Raw genomic sequence first — 22,550 nt, forward strand, 5'->3', positions numbered from 1 at the left:
CAAGAACAAACAACTTTACTTAAATGATGAGTGGGGAACTTCATCGCCAGGGGGAGATACCCTACGCCGTCGCTGGCGGTATACCGCACGCGGAAGGCTTAGAACTCGTTGAGGTTCATCTGCTGATGTTCGTGTTGTCGGCCCTCTTGATACGTTTTTAGCTCTTGTAATCACGGATTCAAGGCCAGGAAAACACCTCACTCGTTCGAAGCTTGTCAAGAGCGCTGTCTATTGTCACCGCGCTTGGAAAACACACAGGCGCACACACACACACACACACACAAAAAAAAAAAATACGGAAGCGGAACAGCACCTACCTTGTTCCTTGTGCCTACTTCCGTGTGGGAGGATTTGAGGGGTATGGTAAGTGGCCCATTTAATAGAAGATCGCTCAGCATGATGTAATGCTTTTAGATAATCCATTTCCGTACTCTTCCGTACCACAAAGACGTGTATGACAGCTGTAAACGCGGCGGTGTAAATGATGATGATGATGAACCAGCCCTCTAGGCTTATCCGTTGTGGCGTTTTTGAATCACAAAACAATGGCATGTTTGATACCATCTCTTTGAGGGCTTCCTTCCAAGTAAAACGTAATCGAGAAAAGCGATTAAATAATAACGTTTTAATAACTTTATTTTCAAAAGGGCAACCAACGTAGAGGACAATCATTGGTCAGGAGCCATTGGATCATTTCTTGCGGAGCACCGAAGTGATTCTCCCCAGTAGAGCTATATCTCACCGTCTACACTTTGTCCTTTTTAAAAGTCGAAGACAAATGCACAAAACACAAAGAAAAACACCCTGATGATTTCGCCGGGCTTGCAACGAGTGAAACCTCGGAAACGAGCAAGTTGTTGTGGACACTTCCGGCAATCCTGTAAATAATGCTATTAAAATATTACGAGACAAAGTTAAAGAACGTGACGAAAGACAAGGACTGACAACGCGGGGACGGCGCAAGTGTACCAAGTTGGGGTATAGTTGGTGTCTTGACATATTGTTGAATGCAGCAATACACAACACAGGAAAGGCACGAAGTTGACGCCACGGCTGCTTGTGGCCGTGGCGTTAACTTCGACGGGGACTGCGTGCATTTGCAACGATGTTAATTACCGGTGTCCCCGCCAAGGCCCACACCACCAATCCCCGCGAAGGAAAGTGACCTGGTTTGGAACAAAGGTTAGACGACGTCTGATTGATATCGAAGCAGAAGCCTTGACTGTTGCCTCTTCAGCGTAAAACTATAACTTCCCCTCCCCACCCCTCCCCTCCCTAGCGGGCGCAGTGTCTGTACTGGACTGGAACTCTGTATAGTACTCTGTAGTTGAACCCTGTAGTGAACTTTGTAATAAACGTCACTTGCCGTGCCTACGTAGTTCACCCTCGTCTTTCATCGCGTGCTTCAACTGTGTTTCGACAAAACCCACACGCGCATTTACTCTTTTCAAAATATTACGAACATCAGGCTATGTATGTCCTCGCACCAGGATAGTACTTTTTCCCTAACGAACTCCTACGCACAGTCATGATATGCACAATGAAAACATGTCACTGGGATGTTCTGTACACCGAAAAGGAAATATGTGAACGGCCGGAGACAGACCCATGTGGATTACGTCCTCTCTTCGTAAAATATGCGGATACTGAAGCGTATACCACTGCTCAGCGAGGAAATTATGTGCTGAACTTAATCTCGAAATCAGATTCAAAGTTATGAACTGAGAGAAAATCAATAACGGTGATTGCAATGTTTTCTAAAAGGATAAATGGCACGACTTTTTATGCATGCAATTAGGGGCTACATCAACATTTTATCGCAGCCAATATTCCCGATATGTTTACGTTAGTTTTCTTCTTTTCCCGAGCGTCTGTATTCAAAGTATAATTTACAAAAGAAAGGGGACAAACGACGAAAGTAATAGAGCTAAAAGTAATAGAAAGGATCGTTTATTTAAAAAAAAACTGCTGTCCCAGGAACTGACACACATCTGTCTCATTTCTTTCGTATAGCTGTATCACTCCGTGATCGTCCAAATTTTCAACTGTCACATGATACTTTAAATGAGAATGACGTTGCTCCAAAAAGGTTTTCCGTAGAGTAAGTAGAGTAAATGAAACCGTGATAACACGTGATAGCAATACTATGTCTCAACAGAAAATGCAGAAACATGCAAATTTTGCAATGTATTTATACTATTGCGACATTTCTGTCGAATGTACCAGCTGCTATCAACCTTGTGAAGACAGCATTTAACTCGCTCTTGTCATTAATTATATTCTTTAGACATTAAAGCGACAGCTGTTTAGGACCACCGTTTAATAGCTTTTGTGTGGGTCCGTCGGCGCGTTAATAGGCCCACGTGAGCAGTCACGTGATCACCAGACGCAGCAACTGTGTGGCCACCAGGGTAACAATACAAAAACAAACAAATAAAATATCTCACAAAAATTTAAAAGACATAATGAAAAGTTAATAGCATTTAAAAAATAGTTTCGCGGTTACTGCACTTAATCACGTTTGGCACAGTGCAAGAAGATTCAGCTTTTTCGGTCTCTCATTTTACGAAGCATACATCAATTCGAATTTGCCCTTCGACTAAAACTTTAATTGTAACATCGTAATTGTAATAACAGTAGACGAAGGGCTTCTGTAGGAGGTTCTGAAAGGTATCTGACTGTTCATCATATTATGTTCTTGATTTCAATTTGCTCCGCCTTCTCGTAAGTTCTTCTGGTACTCTCGTGATAGTCCTTCATTCGTGTCAGCATCAGAGAAGCGCACGAGATCACCGTCTTGCTAAAAAGAACAGAAACGTAACGTAAAAAAAAAAAAAAAAAATTACCCAGGTCACATTACCCTCAGCGCAAATAATCAGGCAAATTATCCAAGTCGTATTACCCTCAGCGCAAATGTGCGAAACACGAAACAACCAGGCTGAGCAGTAAATACTCGTGGTTTCCTTGGAACTTACACTCCATTATACATTTCGTGAACACCTGGTCTCGCAACTAAGCGTGGATAAGTTGGAGGCACACTAAAAACACGGAAGTACGCAGTCGTAGGTAATACCCTTCTCTGAGTGTAAAAGATGGATAAGAGGTTGTTTTCAGACGAGTGGGGCCAAAAATACACATCGAGAGATAAGATTAAAAGCGATCGCTTTTGGAACCAGTTCATTTTGTCACTAACGGGCTCTGGTAATCCATATACGGATTAAGTGTTTGTGTGTGTGTGTGTGTTAAAAGTGTTGTTTATGTTATAATTTATTATATTACACAGGTAAATTGTAGATGTTCCTTACATACGAACGTTGAGTCAAACTAAACAAAAACTTACATATAGCAGCTCTAAAAAGTACAAAATAACACGACATTAAAACCTAAAAGCACAAAACACTACAGACAGACACACTGTGGGTGTGGTTGGTGTCTTATGACAAAACGGAATTTTTGTTTTCCATTTACCTACAAAGTCACAAGAGTCACCTTTATCAGATATCATAAACACTGTGCCACAAACGTACCGCTCCCTCAACACCGCGCTGAAATGCAATACCAAATGACCACGGAACAGTGGCACCCCCTAGCAGGCTGTGGAGTTAAATAGCAGGAGGCGTGGAAAGAAAGAAAGAAAGAAAGACTCCAGCGCAGCGCATGGCCTTTCACAACGTCGTCTGCTGAATTTTCCGGCAGAAATATGAGTTACACTCCTCAGCGAGACGTTACAATTATTTGGTTTGCATTTATTTCTGCAATGACTCTGTCGAACTCACTTAACAAACAACAAGCTCTTACTGTGCGGACTGGACTTCGGGCACCACTAGGGATTCTGTACAGTCTTCTGCATTTCAACGCAGCGAAGAGAGAGTGGTACACGTGATAAATAACGCCAATTTCTCCAAAGGCTAGCCAAACCATCGAGCCTCACGGTCTACTTCTGTAAATCACGATCCAGTCGGTCAAACGCTAGTGTGTATACACTTATTGGTCGGAGCACCGTCACCCCTGATGACCACCACACAGTCCTTGGCACCCTGAAGTGGAATCACGTGATCAGCTGTATGATTAGCGCCAACACCAGACGCCGCCTTGCGGGCCAATTTTAGCTTACGCCAGAGAGAACATGTAACACCACAACTCACACTGTTCTTCTCGCTGGTTCCGCTGGTACGATCGCTGTGAGCATCATTGCTGTTCACCTCTTTCTCCTGTTGTCCTGGAACCTTGAGGAAGGAGCCCTGAGACGCTGGCACTTTCTGGTTGTCAACGACCACTGACGCAGAGTTTGACCTGGTCGACTTCACAGAACGAGTGCTACTAAACCTCCTGTTACCAGCAGGACTATTGTCGTCCTGGACCGAATTCATAGTCGCGGGTGCCCCACTGTAGTGGTACACGGACTGGAGCCTCGCAAAACGACTCGTGGTGCATGGGCAGAAGATTTGTAAAAAGGTACGCCTGTACTTCTGGCTCAGTAGACAGTACAGAATGAAGTTACCCGCTGCGTTGATGGTCATGAGGAAGTTGAAAATATTTCCCAGGATAAATATGAGTTTCTCACCGTCAGTGTCGGGTTCCGGCGAACGAATTGACGTGTACAGCAGTGTCACCGCTGTAGGGAGCTGGCAGACAAAGAAGAGAATCACTACGGCGATAAGCATCACTGTGATCTTATTCTCTTGGTTATCCCGTGAACTGTCTGTCCTTTGTGTCATTCGAGATCGCTGCTTTCGCGACAGATGCACAGAACGCACGAGGAAAGCGTTGAAGATTGCTAGGAGAAGGAACGGAATGACAGTGAAGAGTACAACGGTGAGCCAGTAGTAGATCTTCTTATATAATTCGTTTTTTCCCAATTCGGACGCATCTAAATGGGTCCTCGTAGTGTTAGTAACGGGATCGTGCTTTTCCGTTACGGAGTATTCAAACAAGGTTGGCAACGTGAAGGAAAAACAGAATGCGAAAACGATAAAGATGGCTTTCCGAGCTCGGGACTCAGTACAGAGCACCTTTCCCCGAATCGGATGGCAAACTGCTATGTACCTCTCCATCGTGAAGGTCGCCGTGAGCCAAACAGACGTATTACTGCAGGCGTCGGCCAGCATCACAATGAGAGGGAAACAGTTGTAATAGATGTACAGTCCTTGTTCCTGGATGAACTGGTAATGCTTCAGCGATAGGGCGAACACGCAGAGTAGGTACAACATGTCGCAGATTGCGAGCGCGGCGAGATAACTATTGGTCGATGACCGCATACGGCGTCTGGTCATGATAACGATGGTGACCGTGTTACCCACGACACCTATGATAGTGATGATAGGTACCAGGACTCGTTGTATCCAGAACCGGCTGCTGTCCAACAATTGGCTGTACGGAGATTCTGGCGTGGGAGCCGGGGAGGTTCCATTGTCCCAGGACAAAGCGGGCGATGACAGGTTACTGGCGTCATACATAGAGTACGGTATGTCCGTGGTATCGTTGCTGGACGGTACCAACGGGTACATGTAGGAGGAAGGGTCCGGCCCACAAAGCCATGATGGCACATTAGCGATTCCGCCTATTGTGCAATTGCTGATATAGTCTGGATGCATTGTGTCCTCGAAGGCTCACCCCCTGGCTGCGGGGTTCACTCTGTGGGATTACGCGAAGTGGTACGGGAAATTTCCGGCATGTTGTGATGCGCTAGACAAGGGTGAGGGGGAAAGGACAGGAAGAAGAAGAAGAAGAAAAAGGCGAGATAAGTGGAAATATATCACATGTTTTTTGTTAATGAAAGGCATGCTGCGATTACGCAACTTTTTTTAAACTCCGTTTCTTCACTATTCAGTAGAAATACACTGAGCACATTCAACTTCCATTGTAAAAAATTAGAAATTCTTGCTTGCACATGCAGTCCGCGTACAGGTCAACGTATCATATATTTCCTTTTTTGTATCATGGCATTGTTAACACTGTTAAAGTGCCTTGAACTTCGGAGGACGAAGCTTTAGAAGTGGGGATAAAGCAGGCGATAACTCAATTTGGAAGCGGAATGAAACGCTTTCCTTCAGTTTGCTACCATGGTTACCGTGGGTACGAACGCGTGTGAGTGAATGACCTATTCTATTTATGTATTATTTAATTATTTGACGACACACAAAAAGTAAAATAAAATACGCATATAGTCATAGAGGCGAAATTAGAATAGAAGGTGGACACACTATCAAGCACTTTAGAGGGAAGGTCAGAAACAATGTTAAAAAAGGCCGCGTGAAAAACGCGAGTTTTGTGTAGTGCTCCGTTTTACTTTCATTCTTCTATACTTATTTCAACAGTAGTAAGTACGTGCAGTACCTCTGTCTTCAAAAGAAGAACAATGAGGTTACATATTCGTCTTTTCCCCTTGACAAGATCTCTCATTTCAGGTTAGGAGTTTTCCTGCTCAACCTCAGATTGCCACGTTTAAGTGCCGTCCTATGCTTTTCCCTATTGGCTGCAATAGCCAGCCGTGTCACTCCACCACATCTAATGCGTCGACGCAAGAACTACGGTGAGAGACACCTGATGGCGTTGCTGCACAATATCTGGAGCGGAGTAACTCTGGTATGATTGACAGACTACATTTCGTCTCATTATTGGGTTGGTTGATTGATCGATTGAATAATAAAACATACGAAGATGCCATTCTTGGGTTGGATACGGGTATAGGCGAGCCTTTATGCGATATAGTTCAAGTACCTGGATGTTATTAAAAGTGTGGTTCACGTAACAGTTTTCTTATCATATCACCATCACGCGAGACGCATCAGAAATTGTGTTATGTATGTATGTATATGTATCATCATTCATCCTCTCGTATTGGGGGCGAAGGAAAGACGCGTCTCTAGAGATGCGCAATGAATAAAATAAAGAAAAAATGGCGTTCCTTCACGAATTTTTTGCGGACAATCTATCGAACGGATTTTTGTTCTGAAAACGGCTTTGGTATCTGGTGACCGAAGAGATCAGATGTTCTCATTGGAGCAACTTCGTAGCTTTTATAATTAAAGAGTTAATTATTGAAAGTTAATTAAGACATTGCCTTAGGAGTCTGTTAATGCCCCCCTAGGGAGTGCCCTTCAGCATATGCTATATTGCAATTGATTTCATCTCGGAAAAAGTGATTGATATATTTTTAAAAAATCTGTTCACACTTAGCGTGGACACCCTGTATGTATATTTGCACATGGAAAAAGTTAGAATGTTTTAGTAATAAAGCAACACAAAAAAGGAGCATTGAGTAGTCTCTTGTGGCCAACAACATGAACAGCTCTTCCTGTCTCGTGAGAGGCCCTTATGCCTACGAAGTACCAGTGCGCGGTAAGGTCATACATCAAATACCTATCCTGTTGTCCACCTGCAAGTACATTAGGGTAGCCATATGGGAAAGCAAAGCAAAGTAATACACACCCTGACACCGCACAAAGGCCGGACACCCTAACATAGGACATACCATTAATCCTAAGCGAGCAGTGCACAGAACAATCGTCCGGATGTACCATTTTCATCCCCTCCTTTGATCATCTTCGCAGCACTTTTCGCAATAGATGCAATAACACAAAGTATCTACGAGACAAAGGTACGAAAAGACCGCATTATCGTAGTCAGGGATGACATCGACCTCTCACGGGTAGGTGTTGCTCTGTCAGGCCGCCTGTACCTTTTACCCTTTCTTTCAGCAGAACAGTTCTTTGTCGCATCTTTTTCATCAAGCGAGTTCCGTCCACGTTACCTCGGTCTATCCAGACGCTCATGCACAGGTTCCGTCTGAACGTGCCATACGGGCGCCAATTCCTCTATAAAATTAGGAAGGCAGATTCAGCGAACTGTACACTTTGTGCAACCGTGGAGGACACTGAGCACATTATCGTGGACTGCTCTAGATGCGCAACTCAAAGGGCTACCATGAAATCTGCTCTCGACCGACTGGACAACCGCACCTTTGACCTCGTAAAACTGCTGGTTCCCTGGCCATCTGACAAGAGGGATGCTGCCTTGCCAGCGCTTGTGACATTTATTCAGAGATGTGCGTTGGAGTCAGTCTATTAGGACCATGTAAGTCACTGTGCGCTAATTCACTGAATTAGCGGACCGTGTGAACCGGTGATTTTCGATTTTGGCCTTTGGCCGATAGTTATCCCGAAAGTGGGGGTTCTCTTTCATATTTATTTTTCATGAAAGGGGGGGGGGGAACTGTTCATGGGAGTAGCCGAATTTGTCGTGTGACGAATTCAACCTCTCCCTAGTATTTTCAACATCAACCTGAACATCGTCAAGCGCACTATTTAGATATTTCTGCGAGCATTAAAACACATTTACCTTAAGATTGTGCTGTCTAACATATTCCTTCACTGCATGCGTTCGGTAACGTTGCTTTAGAGTTATGTGGGACGATTAAGAAGTGCTATTTCTAGTAAGCCGTCTTACCGTGTGACCAGAAATACTAGTTTAAAAAAAACTCAAAACTAGCAGAGAGAACTTGGAATGTTAAAATCAAATTAAATAACCTGCATATAAGTCGGAAGCTTACCCGATTTTTCATACAGCGTTTGACTGCTACACAGGAATCGCGAAATTATGCGCTTAGCATAACCCGCGTTATGTGTCAGTATTGCTGCACATCGCTGTGCATACCAAGCAAAACGAGGCAGCCGGATCCAAAACCCGCGTTTCGAATGCCCAATATTCAAACCAGATATTCATTTCTGCAAGGATTACCTGCGAGTACCACCGGTTTAACTACATATTACAAAAATGGCAGCGCACTGACGTATAGTTGAGCCAGCTTTCACGCCTTTTGGCGGCGTTCGAGTGATAGATGCGCCTCGGCAACTTGAGATCTATAGTACCGGTACAGTAACCTCATTCCACATGAAAGCACGCCACGAACGTAGAAGAAAAGTTTCCTGAAGTGGAAACATGTGTGCACATGAGCGTTATAAGTTGCGAGCGGTATGGGTGAGGCGCATTTGGAGCGTTAAGCGGAGTCTTGCACACTGGGGTCTGGCGATGTTATTCGCCCCCCACCCCCTTTCCTTGACGCACCCACAGTTGAAACATGGCAGGTATTTCAGAGAAAAATCTACCTTGCATACAATACAGCGAGAGTACAGTTTCAAACCAGACCTAAAGAAACGCTCTTCCTTGTCTTCTTATTACGATCGGAGTAACCGCGCTAAAATATTTCAATCAGTTCATTTGTAGAAAATTTGTCAATATTTGTTAACATTTATTTTTCGTAAATATCTGTAAATATGTCAATTATTTACTTGTGATTTGTATTTATTTATTAGTTTATTTATTTGTAACTCAATTTTATTGCAAGCGCTTTTGCGGCCGCGACCGTCACCGTCAGTAGCTTCCAATTTTTATTCAGGGACACAAATAAGCCACGCAATTCAGACAAAACCTGATGATTAGGCCGTATCTCAAAAGAGTCCCCAATACCTATATCTCTGTCGGAAACACTTGTGACGTCAGCCCAGGTACAGGACCCCATGCTTACGTCACTGTGAAACCGAAGCTGGATGTTAACATACCGTCTGTGTTTCTTCATTTTTCTCAAGAGCCATGAGGCTCTACCGGGTGAAATTTTGCAATCTGCAACTAACTTACAGTCGAATGCAACCCTAATTTCAAAATTACTCGAGGCCTATCCTTTTACAGACGACACTATACCATTCCATTACAGATGCCACTCAGACATTCAACTATAACACCAGCGGCACGTCCCGACTTTATTTTCTCGTTCAAGATGATTTCCCTCCCAGCCACTAGACAATTCAGACAAAGGGAAGAGCTCTCTGTTGATCTGCATTCCCACCAACGTGGTTAATTTCGCCGTTATACCGTTGACTCTCCAATCTTCCTTTTTCTCTGTCTCGGAAGAAGTGGAGCCTAAAAATAGAAACGCGTTAGAATATCTGTGCACTCGAGCGCGGTGCCACCGCATAGGAGCCTTCCTTCTTCCGACGTTAAAGTTTGTGCAGTAGCTCATTTGAATTGCAATTTCGAAAAGAGTCGCTTACTCCTCTGGAGAGGTTAGTTTGGACACTTCATTGGTACAAAAAGGAGAACGAGGAATACCAAGATTAGTGTCCTGGCAAGTTTCCACTTTCTCCGACTTTATATGTATTCAGATATACGGTACTGGTGCTCCGAGGTCGCTTTGTACGGCGCCCTCTGGGGAGTCCGTTTGACTGCCAGGCCAGCCATTTAATATTTGTTCTTTGAAGTCGTATAACATTTGCTCAACCGCCTTTATTTGGGTTTCTGCCTAGCTTGCCTTTCTCCTCACTGCGGTTTACTTAGAGGATACCGGAGAATGAACAGCGCAAATGGGAAGAGGGCGGGAACACGAGTGGTACTTCATCGGTTTGTCGTTAAAGGTAAACTTACTAATCTCGAGAGCGGAATATGAACTGTTACTTCACACCTTAGTTGACATATGCCTTATATACTACATACACACATAGTAGTCCTTAGGTTCACCACTCTAGATGTCTGCGATTATCAACAGTATGGAACGCAGTACATCATGAGTATATACACAGGTGCAGAGTATCTAAAGGCAAATGAGAGCGCGTGAATGACGCTCAGGGAGGGTGCACCAGAGACGGTCAGACACCCACTGTGAAGCAAGATAGAAGTGTGATGCCGACATTTGCGCGCGAGCTCTTATAGACACCTAAAGCGAGTAGTCCATGCTGTAACACGTTGATGATCAAAACGCGCACGTTGCGAATTAACAAGAAGGTAGGTGTCGTCCGCTCACGTCGTGCCACAGCAGTCCAACGAGCTTTCCACAGCACCGAAGCACCACACGGAGTGAGCAAGACACTTAGCCGATGTGGCCGCCTATATGGGGCGAAGTGTACATGACACAAGATGTGTGTGGACCATCTAACCATGCTCCAGAATATACGAGCGACGTGGCACTCGAAGATAACATGACGGTTAGTCTCCTGGTGAGTACAGTATGGACAAACGTCTGATGTTGTTACGTTCCGTGAGTGGAGACGATCACGAGTTGGCTGGATTCCTCATACAAAGCTCCACGGCTCCTAAAAATCCAGGTAGACAGGCGCATACAGCTGCCCACGATATGTTTGCCGCATGCTCCATTCGTCTTCTCACACCGTCACATGCTGCGAAAGTGCTCTGTAGCACCTTCTTTGCCGTAGAAGAGGCTGAAGCAGATGTCAGGCTGCGGACGGGGACAAGCGACGACAGCTTTTGGTGATATGCGCGAACGGCTTCATGGAAACGCTGCGGTACCACTGCTGCTGGCGGGTCAATGGTCACGTGCAGGAAGTCACTCAGAAACGGTGCCATCCAGTAGGTTAACAATACCTTAGAAGGGGTGCCTTCAACGCTAAAGAGACTTCGCAAGGTCGTACCCAGGGCGATCCCGCGGTTCATAAGACCGAAGTCTGGCAAATTTACGCCGCCAGCAGATTCTCCAAAGAAGAACACTGCACGTGTTATAGGCCCTCTTCGTTTCTTCCAAAAGAAAGAAAGAAAGAAAGCATGAATGAATCTGGAACACAAATGTGTGGAGGGCTATTGATACGTGGCTCAAATGCCATAAACGACTTGATAAAATACAGCAGAGAAGGTACGCTCGCTCTAGGTAAGAAAGTCCGTAGGGGGTAGCTTCACATATTGCTCACAGGTCTCCAAGGGCTATTGTCCAATCCATTGTCCAAGGGCCATTGTCTAGGAGTAGGCTGATAATTGGACTACCACTACACCAAGAAATTGGAACCACTACACCAAGGATCTTAAGCGAAGTAGCGTGCTGAAAGGGAAGAGACATGTACTGCGCAGGACACCCGAGGGGCATAGGCCTGCTCATCTGGTAGTTCATGGTACCCCCAGACACTGCTTCGTAGGACTCATACACACGCAATGTTTCGAGTGCATAGTCCACGTCACGTAGAAGAACAGTTACATCATCAGCGTAGGCAGTCACCTTCCAGTCGCCTGATTGCGGGAGAGGGAAACCACAGATCTTCGAATTCGTGTCAACGTTCCAGAGGCAAGTGTCAATTACTACGGTAAACAAAGCTGGTGAAAGAGGGCAGCCTTGACACACTCCTCTTGAGACAAGGAATTCTCTCGAAAACTTTGCATGATGTACAAGGCACAGTGAACAGGTGAATGGGCCACACGACCAAACGCCTTCTTCTGGTCAAGCGACAACAGAGACACACCCGATGTTCGCATGGACACGTAGGGCAGCATATCTCTCAAACTTGATAGTGTGTCATACATCGTTCGTGCTGGTACAGTGCATGCCTGGGAATGGTGGACTACAGAAGGAAGAACGCTCTGAATTCGACAGGCCAAGATAGACGTAACAAGCTTGTAGTCGGAGTTCAGAAGCGTTATTGGACGCCAGTTTTTGGGACTGGCCAAATCACCACTCACCCGGTGCACGTATATTTGTTGCGTTAAATTGGGTTATTAGTTGCTATCAAAATTCCGTTATCGGATTATAGCTTTAGATGATCAGAGTGGTGATTTCACACTTTGCAATCGACCGTGCAAGAAAAAAAGGATAGAAAAACACCACGCCATGAAACTGCTAACACGCTCCGATTCAACGCCCACAACAGGGATTCACAGACGAATACCAATGCAGACATGTGTACCACTGTACAGTGGTGTACCTAGAATCGCAAGCACGGGGGTCTTTGGGGGTGGGGGGGGGGGTGAACTTACGTCATAACAGCTTACTGTATCACTACGGCACGTGTCTAAAGCTGAAATAACAAAGGCCCCATTTTAGTGGGCGCACAGAAATAAAAAGTTAAGGGGGTGTCAGCAAACATGGGGGAGGTGTAGGCAGGGGTCTGAATAAATGACTGACGCTGGGCCACCGATGCGCATAGGGTCCGTGGAACCTACAGTTGTACGATGGTGTCTCAACAGAGTCTCAAGAGTGCAAGTAAGTGGTAGAGTTGACTGCGGTATGTCCCTCGCTCTACGCTGTTGACAACGAATATCGCTGTTATTCGCTGCTTCCTCACTCAGCCCATCTTTTCCCCTTTTCTTCTTTTTGTGTCAAACGCTCCTGGAGTAGATATTTCATACACAGTATATGCCTTTCGCAATTAACCTCTAAGGCTGTCTATCTCGTGCAGGAATGATGGACGAGCTTATTGATGAATAGGCCTCTCAGATATCGAGCGATGAGCGCAATATGGTTCCCACCTGCCGTAAATCGGTGGCCTCATTCGTCAACGTGTCTGAACAAAAACAGAAAAAAAAAAAAATATCGCAGACAGATGGCTCAGTCCTGCAGCGGGGGTACTTTGTACAACGGTCTACATTTATCTCGAGTCACTTCCACATTTTATCTCGCAAATTAGCTTCCTTAAATAAGCTGACATCTGTTTTGACTGAAGCTATACAATCCCGTGCACTCTAAGAAAAAAAGAGTAATTTTACTCCTCTTGGGGACTAAATGCATTGCCACAAAAAAATAGTCCCTTTGAGGAGTAAATGCACGGGAGTAAATGAATCTCACAAAGTGGAGACTGCATTTCACGCTCTGTTCCTACAGTTCCAGGTACGTAACTCGCGTGCATGCATGAAAATACTATGAATCAAACCATCAATCAACCATCAAACCATATGGACAATGATTGTTTCCATGATGTGTAGTGCAGTGATTGTTGTAATGTTATGTTCATGTTCATTCTTCGTTTTGTACCCCCGCTAATCTATGCCGCAAGGCGATGTAGGAAGCATAAAATAAAATAAACTGTCAACCGTGATATGTCGAGTGATAAAATCTTGCGACATACATAGGGAAAAAATTTGCGAAAAAAGAAGCGCTAACTGTTGCCTACACTTGTGTGTGTGGAAGATTTTTAGGTTGGCTGAGTTATGCAGCCTTATGCCATCAAATTCACGAATATAGCACATATTTACGTAGACTGTTGCATTCGAAAGACCATTTGCGAAGTTCAGTGACAATTTGCAGCCCTGGGGAGTAAACCTCGGGGTTAGGGGACTGAAATGGGGAGTAATTGCTCTCAAGAGGACTAGAAGCTGCAATCACTCCCCATTTTGCTCCTTTTTTTCTTAGAGTATACTCCTGTTGCATCACCTATGTATAACAACAACAACAACAACAATTATATTTTGACGAGTAAGTGGGGATGTTTTCCACAATAGAAGTGGAACGTTACCCCATAGCTAGGGGGTCGGATAGGTCGGATATGAGTGATGACGATGATGAGAGATGACGATGATGATCGGAGTGGCCAGTCTTCTACACAACACCCAACTACGTGACGTAAGGCCGCCCTGGACTGGCCTGCGGTGTCCCAAGGGCCGGGGATGTACGACAGGTTGAAGGGGCGGCTGCCAAGTGTAGCAAGCTGTGATTGCAGAGTACGCCTCTCGTTGGTATAAATCCGACAGCGGAGGAGTATATGTGTATATATGTATAAGCAAATAAAAGTACAGAGAAACTCATTCAGTTCTCTCTTCGACAAATACTGCAAGGACAACACGGCTTGAGCCGCGTTATATACAACGAGAATCGCCACCAGAGGCTCTGTATGATTTCACACGCCATGGACTCCAGTAAGAAGTACTCCAAAGAAGTACGGCAGTTTCCCATGGCAACGTCCACAGCCTTTTGATCGCACCTTTGCGATTGTCACGTTTTTGCAGCAGTTCTTTGTTATACATCTGTCAGACGGGCACATATACGGCCTTTAAGGTTACGGCATTAAGAAATGGCCATAAGTTAGATACGACCGTGAGCCCTGGGAAGCTGCCAGACGGTATCCGTGAAGGCATTTTGCCGATGATGTTCACATCGATAAACACATCTGCGAACGTTGAACGTAATGTAATGAAGTCACGTTTTTTACTCACAGAGTACACGAACACAACGTTTGGTTGGTAGTTTGAAAATTTTGGAAATACAACAGCAAACTACATTTGCTTTGAAGTGCTTTGGATATTTTTTTGAGTGGCGTGCGACTTTTTGGATGCAGACGGCACAGTGCGATGCCGCGTGCAGTGGTTCGAGGGTGTCACTACAACCTGAACACCTGAACAGACGAGCAAAACCACCAACGCTATCCCTTACGTACGCAAAGGCGGCAGCATACGTTATACTAAAGGCTGTTTTACGGCTGCGTGCAACGTCTTACGTGTACCTTCGTTCTATTCTGAAGGATGTTCCGTTTCGCTGTCAGCTTACATAGCACGCAAGCGCAACCGTAAACGCAGTAGTGTGAATCAGCCTTAGCCGGCGTTCACACGGAGCAACTTTTTCCAGCAACTCGAAGCAACTCAAACCAACGTCTTTCGAGCAACTTCGAGTCCGCGTTCACACGTAGCAACTCTGTAGCTCCAGCCACAAGCAACCTTATGGCGACCGGAGAATGTGGGTTCGAATCGAACTGGTGGAATCTTTTCTTTAGCTGCTGTTTATCAAATTTCAGTCAGTTTTATTGCCCCAATAGATCATTCTTACCTTCCAGAAATGGCAACTGATGTGTTTACGTGAAGGTCGTAAAAAAAAAAAAAGTCATTTCTCTGCTGCACCTTCAGGATTCGAACCTATTAATCCACGAACAAAATCCACAACGCAACCGGGAGTCACGTGGCAATGCTCCCCTCGCTGATTGGCCGGTGCACGAGCAACTTCTCAAGTTTTCGGTCGGCGAGCGTTTCGCAGCAACTCTGAGCAACTCGAGTTGCTGGAGGTTGCCGGCTGACAGCAACTGCAAAGTTGCTCATAGTTGCTGCGAGTTGCCCCGTGTGAACGCCGGCTTAAAGCTCACCAGTATCTTTGCTTGCGCAACCTTATTTAAGCCTAATTCTCGTGTCTTCCAGTGATGGCAGTTCGCCATCGGTTCCCGCCGTCATTAAACAAAAATTGGTTCGCCCCTTTATCTGCACTTTCGTTCTTTACAAGCCAGGGCGGAAAACCTGTTCACGTGCATGCAGGTATTATTGATGGCCTCCCATTAGGGACAAGCCTCAAAGTGTTCTCCGCCGGCGGTGATGGCGTGGTCTTCAATGCGCGTCAGGAGAACCTGCGCTTCATAAGGTGGCGTTTTCCTTTTGTCCCTAGAGCATACCCGCGATTATTGAGATCCCGCTGAAGTGACACTTGATGAACCCGATTTATTTTGTCGGGTAGCGATAATGGATCTGTCCTGTTATTGGCACGTTGACGTTCCAAGGGCATGTGATATGTTAGGATTGATGATGTGAGGGGGAGTCCTAAATTGTTCCCATATTTCCCGGCTTTTGCCTTCGCCTTAATGGTTTATGTGGTTTACCGTATATTTTGAAATATTCGAGTCCGAGAGCTAAAAATACAAGATAAACGTAGCGAAAATGAAAAGAATGCGTAATTCGCAATCAGGGCCATTAGTTGACTTGTTACGTGAGTAAAAGTACATTGCTAAAACGTAATAATGGTATGGGTAAGGTTATGAAAAGGTAAACGAATGTATCTCACTTGTGAGGGTAGCGTATGCATGTGTATGGGACCACACTGGAAAAGATGTTTAGAAAGGTATACAAGAGTTTCTATGCTATGTACAGCTACACCTTTCACCAGTTTTTACCCTCAATCTATTTCCACATATAAGGTCGTACATTGTCTCTTGGAATGGTTAGCAGTGAGACGCGAAGCTGTATTGAAGATTCCGTTAAATCAGCATTATGTAAAGCTTAGAATTATGCGTAGTTTCCTTTTGTAACTGCGATTTCTTGTAACCCTTCCTGCTTGGGCCATTCGCATGGCCTGCAGTATCAATAAATAAATGAAAGGAGTGACACTCTAGTCTCGGTATCTCAATCACCACCATGTGGCGCGGGCGCTAGCTGTCCTCCTAATCAGGGTAGCGGTATTACAAACGAAGCCACTTCATGTATTTAGAGGTCATTTTTACTTTTTGTTTACTGTTTGAACTTGACCTAAAGTAAAAAAAAAAAAAAAACAGCGGTGTCATTGGATTGGGAACAACCTTCTACGCGACATAGAGCCCTGGAAATGCATCCACTATCAGTCACACAGCTACCGGTCCTATCGTGCGAGCTGTCTATCAGCAACGTGTCTATATAGAGGAGAGAACCAGAATAAACCACATTTTACGAAGACCTACCAGCAAGTGTTAGAACTAGAGCTCTTTTTTTTTTTTTCGCGGAACCACGCAGACATCCGCGCGACATCTTGATTTGCGAATTGAACTCAGATCCGCGCGGATCAGCTGAATGCATGGATATCCACACCTAAAAACAACTGTTTTTGCCGATCCAAGCAGCACAACATCTTGACCCAAGATTGGACGAGGGCCAGTATTGCCAATATTGGTCCAATATTTGGTGAAAATGTTGTGCTGGATGGGAACGTTCCCATATATGCAGGTAGCATCCACTGACGATTGACGATTGGTGGAGTCTGAAACGGCGTGCGAAACTGTGCCCTCCGCTGAGCTGCTATGCAGTTAACTGCTATTGTTTGATAAATGCATGTGTATGACATACTGTTCCTGAACAGTTTGTACGCTCAAAAGTAAAAGCATTTTTCGCGTAACATTTCTGTCATTAAGTGTAGATTTTCGTTCGTCCGAATGCAATATCACGGATTTGTGGATATACTGAATACTGGATAACCGCGCGGAAGCACCTCTTGAACCGCACTTGAACCGCGGGTACAGCGAGGATGCAGATAGTGTCAATGTTATCAGCGCTCACCTCTAGTTATTTATAACTGCCCTCGAAGACAGCTCCACCTTCGAGCACATGCTATAACGTTGTCACGTCAATCCGTTACCGGCGCTCCGCGCCGAAGCGATCGAAGCGGAGCTAAGTCCAGGGCATCAGTATAGAGAGCCACACTTTCTCACAGAATAAAATTGATGTAGAGACGGCTGACGAAATCATGGAAAGACCAAATAGGATGATGTTGTTTACAGGAAGATCGAGCTTTCCGTAGTTCAGTTGTATGTGTAGAGTATCGGAGAGCAGGGATTAGGGTGTCAAGGCAGATTTCAAGGGGGTAAAGGATGAGCTGGCAAAGAAAACTCGATGCGGCAAAAGGCGCGTCTTGCGGGAATTGAAGCAGGCGTTTAGGGCTTAGCGGCGAAAAGGTGAAAACATATTATGATGCTTCTTTATTCGGATGCGTCACGCTCTTGTGAAGGAAGCAATTTGTTACCCGTGTCTAAGACGTGTCTGTTGCAACCTGCTTAACGGTTGTTGCAGCTAAAAGATGGCATCGATAGTGAGAATGGCGGGGGAAGCATGTACGGCTATTCAGTTTACGCTCAATCGTCGATTGGTGTGTTCCTATTTTATCGATTCATGAGAATGGGCAGAGTATGCATTTATTTATACAGTCAAACTCCTTTACAACAAAACTCAGGGGACAGCAAAAAAAAAAAAAAAAATTCGCAGTACAGGTATTTACGTTAAAAAGGATGTCCATTATTGGACCTATAGGGCTCCAGCGGGACCGCAAAAAAATTTGCTGTAGTGGTATTTTCGTTAAAGAGGTCTTCGCTATAAAGGAGTTGGCGTCCCGCTAGTTGGTGGTAGCCAATTCGTGCTGAAGACTGCGAGGTGGTGGGTTCGAATCCTACCACCGGCGGCGCTGTCTGAGGTATTCCCCGGATTTTACGAAGACTTTCCAGACGAATGTCGGCACAGGTCCCCCTGAAGTCGGCCCAGGACGCATATATTAACTTCCCCTGTCTCCCACTCCTTCCTGCTATCCTCTATCCATCTGTCCATGTCTGTACGCCGCTAATAGCCACAGTTGCTTCGCGGCGCTAGCACGGAACAAAAAACAAAAACAAAGAAAAAGAAAAGATAAGACGCGTTTATCGTTCCGGAAGATGAAGAGCTACCATTTTGGGGGGAATATCTCAGTCTGACTTCATTGTGTACGAATGCGCATCGCAGCAGCGTTAACGGACGCATGACAAAGGCTATATACTATGAAGATTCCGCCGATTCATGTTCCCATGAGTCAGGCAGTCACGGGAGCTTCACATAATATTGATTGTTTTCGCCAGAGGCCATCTAACTGTAAAATATGTTGCGGGTGCACTGTGGATAGCTTTAAAGTTGCAGGCGTGATAGATTTACTGAACCCTGAGGGGGGGGGGGAATATATATTTATTGAATGGAAAGGTCTGCCAGACCAAGGTCGGCATGCTATTCCATTTAAAAAAATCAAAAGAAAACGAAGAATAAATAGAAAGGAAAGGACTGAACCCTGAGTTCACTCTAAGGATGTTCAATAAAGATCTCGCTGTGTGGAAAATTTTACGTGCGTAACTTCTTTTTCTGGTAAATTCCTTTTGATCCTAGAGCTGCCTGCGTCCCATTGCCTCGAATACTCTCATGCAGAAGGCAAATATTGAGCAAACTACAACAGTCGACAACAGTTCGAATTGTGCACGTGCTACGACTTTACAGTCCCGTGTGGCGCGCCAATGAATACACATGTGAACGCGACAGCAGTTAGGCTCTCCCATACGGTAGCACGACATATACTAATGACACGTGTGTCCGTCAGCACGAAAGCGGAATGTTTGTTCCTCTGGCAAGCTAACATTCTTTCAGCATATTGCCCCCTACACGGTCTACAAGAATCCCTGCACACAGCAAGCTCTGGAATGCGTGCACATGTATGCGTCTGGGTAGGCAAATAGAGTTAGCGTGAGTGCTGCGTACCAAGCTCAGTTCATTAGGCATTTTGTGAGTGTACGACAGGCCGTTAAAGGCCTCGTATCCTGCTGAGCTGTTCCTTGAATCGTGCACGACTAACTCGGCCAGCTTTCTGCAATACACGCAGTCCTCCTTCAATGGAGCAGCTGCGACTGCTTAAAGATAGTTGTTGTGAACGAAGCGAATTACTTTTAGATGCTATTCGTCTAATTCACGCAAAAGCGTACATCGTGCGGAGCTGACAACGCAGAATACATCTTGCTATGTTGCTCTCAATATGTAGTTCACATTGACGCTATCTTTGCGCAACGCTGGACCAACTAGACACCAGTTCAACGGACCCGACGATGGTGCAGGGGGAATGGCCGGTTGGGCTAGAGGGACGAGCGATCCGAGCATTGGTGAAATCGAACAAGTGGACATCGTGGCCGCTTCAGCATATTAATTCCATATATTGCGCATGTTAAGTCACCTTAAGTCTACTCCTAATTAGTATTTTAAAAATTATCCGCATATTAATAGTTGTCTTTACCCATTCTTGCATACACACGTACCAGAGTTGTACACGTTCCCCTTCCCCTACTAACTTATACGTTACTCGTTCCTTCGAAAAAATAATAACTAAATACGTTACCCGTTACTAAGAGATAAAAGGAACTCATTCTCGTTACTTGGAAGTAACGAGTTACTTCTATACGTTCCATTTGCATACCAGACTGCAGAAATACGAAAGCGTCGCTTACATTATTTTGTTCAGGTCGTCCATGATGAGTTGCGCTTCAGTAGCAACTGGTACTCAAAGCTGGCTGTCATTAGTTCCTGAGAAGGCGACAGAGAGACAAAGCACTAAACGCCCTTAACCCTCGAAAGCAGGAACAGAAAGAACACATTGAGTGTTCGACCCTTGGCTACGCTTCCAGGTACCTCCGTCGTTTCCTCGTCAAGCAGCGTGTCTCCTGCATACTCATAGGCTCCGGTTAAATGTCCCGTACAGCGGTCGGCTGCTCCACAAACTGGTAAAGTCCTCATCTCTAAACTGCGGTGAAAGCGATGGTGTCGAGGACACAGACCACATCCTGCTCAGGTGCTCCTAGCATGCCGACAGTCGCCCAGACACTAGAAGCAAGTCTGGCTCATTCGGACTCCCAGCAATTTGACCTTGTAAAGCTCCTGGGTCCTCAGCCATTCAATCACCAAGCAGCGGCATTGAAAGCGCTCCTACATTTCCTCCAAGAAACTAATCTGATTGACATTTTGTGAGGCTTTCTGGTCCCTTGTTTGTGACAGGTGTTCCCACTAGTTCGGGATGTTTGTCTCCCGCCAAGAAACTACTGGGTTTTCTCTTTTTTTCAACTAACTGCGGCTAAGTGGTCTGGGGTAGCCAATCCGACTTTGTCGTGACTTAAATCCCAATTCTCCTCTCTCTCTTTTTTTTTCAATAAACATATCCGCCCCCCCCCCCAATTTTTTTCTTCTTCTCTCACTTCACATCACTGTGAACACTAGAGAAATTAGAAAGGCGATGATCTCTGATATTCTTTTTTCGCCGCTGGGGGGTTTTTCCGCGTGCTTCAGCATCACGGAATGCTGCCATGTGCGCGGTAAAAACCACAACAGGCGGTCGTGATTGGTGTCAGTGCGCGAAAAAAATCAAAATAATAATAATGAAAAAAGAACGAGTAACTTGCACTTTCGCGCTACCAATTTGTTTAAAACTAACTACGTTATTAGTTACATTTGTTAGAAGGTAACCAAGTTACCACAAACTGTAACGCGTTACGTACAGCTCTGACGCATACGTACTTATTATTTTTTTAATGTGTACATTACGCCCCTCTCGAAATATTTTGCTGTGTCGCATGGTTCACTCATATTGGCATACAATGCCGTTTCATTCTCCGGAGATATTCTGTAAGCTACGTACTGTTCCGTGCCGAATGAATCCCCTCTCTTCTTCATTGTTATCTGGCGTAACCATGACGACCGGCGACAAGCTAATTCTTTTCTTGTATGCACTGACATGCTGACATTAGGGGGTTCTTGTTCGTTCCGGTTGTAGATGGGAGTTGTGTGATCACGTCTCTCGTCTTGAAGTTCGTCACTGAAGTTCACATTGAACTACACAATGGACTAATCAAAGCTGGCCGCATTTGTTTATTTATTTTTGGCTTATATCTATGCGCGTTTTATTGCAAGCAACACTTAGTTGAACCGCACGTATGGTATTTCCTGCTTTCTTTATGAATTCCTTTCCAACGACAGCAGGGGCCTCTATTATTACACGCAGGCCGACGGAAATGAGTAAAACAAATGTCAATATGTAAAATAACAACATGGAGACATTTCCGACGTGATCAAGAGTAGCTACTCCAATTATCGCATTCTCGTAGTCGTAGGGAAACCAAGAGTATGGGATAAAAAAATTGCGATACGGATACCACAAAAAGAAACAAGACAGACAGACAGCGGGCGAGTCCCACGATACAAACTAAGAAATATGAGTGACCATAGGAGGTGCGGTGAAAGAAGTACCGGACACACTTATGAGTATGTCCGAGGTCAACAATATTTCTCAAGACGGCACACACCGATGGCGACTGTGTTTACTCTAATCGAGCGCTCATGTAGACGAAGAAAGACCAGGCAAAGTGTACGCTTCGAACCTTGTCAACACCTTGTGATTGCGTGACCGTGTGTGTGACTTTTCAGTTTTAGTTTTCCTTTCCCTTTCTTGTCCTCTTTGTCTTTTCTTTTCTTCTTTGTCTTTTCATTTTCTTTTCTTCTTTGTCTTCTTTTCTTTTTTCCTT

General features: G+C 45.0%; 1 protein-coding gene across 2 annotated transcripts in view; it reads right to left on the minus strand.

The window, feature by feature from the left end:
• Window positions 1-617: 617 nt before the first annotated feature.
• LOC135394023 (FMRFamide receptor-like) overlaps window positions 618-22,550 on the minus strand; it is a 187,749-nt gene continuing 165,816 nt past the window's right edge. The window contains exons 5-6 of one of the 2 annotated variants that reach the window (XM_064624448.1): window positions 4,146-5,685; window positions 618-4,037 (exon numbers count right to left, since the gene is read on the minus strand). In XM_064624448.1, the coding sequence (XP_064480518.1) occupies window positions 3,963-4,037; window positions 4,146-5,594 (1,524 nt within the window). In that variant the 5' untranslated portion in view covers window positions 5,595-5,685 and the 3' untranslated portion in view covers window positions 618-3,962. Of the gene's footprint in view, window positions 5,686-22,550 lie in introns of both variants that reach the window. The other variant, XM_064624447.1, reaches the window with a different exon arrangement.

The sequence above is a fragment of the Ornithodoros turicata genome, chromosome 5 (assembly GCF_037126465.1).
Source record: "Ornithodoros turicata isolate Travis chromosome 5, ASM3712646v1, whole genome shotgun sequence".
NCBI classification, from domain to species: domain Eukaryota; kingdom Metazoa; phylum Arthropoda; class Arachnida; order Ixodida; family Argasidae; genus Ornithodoros; species Ornithodoros turicata.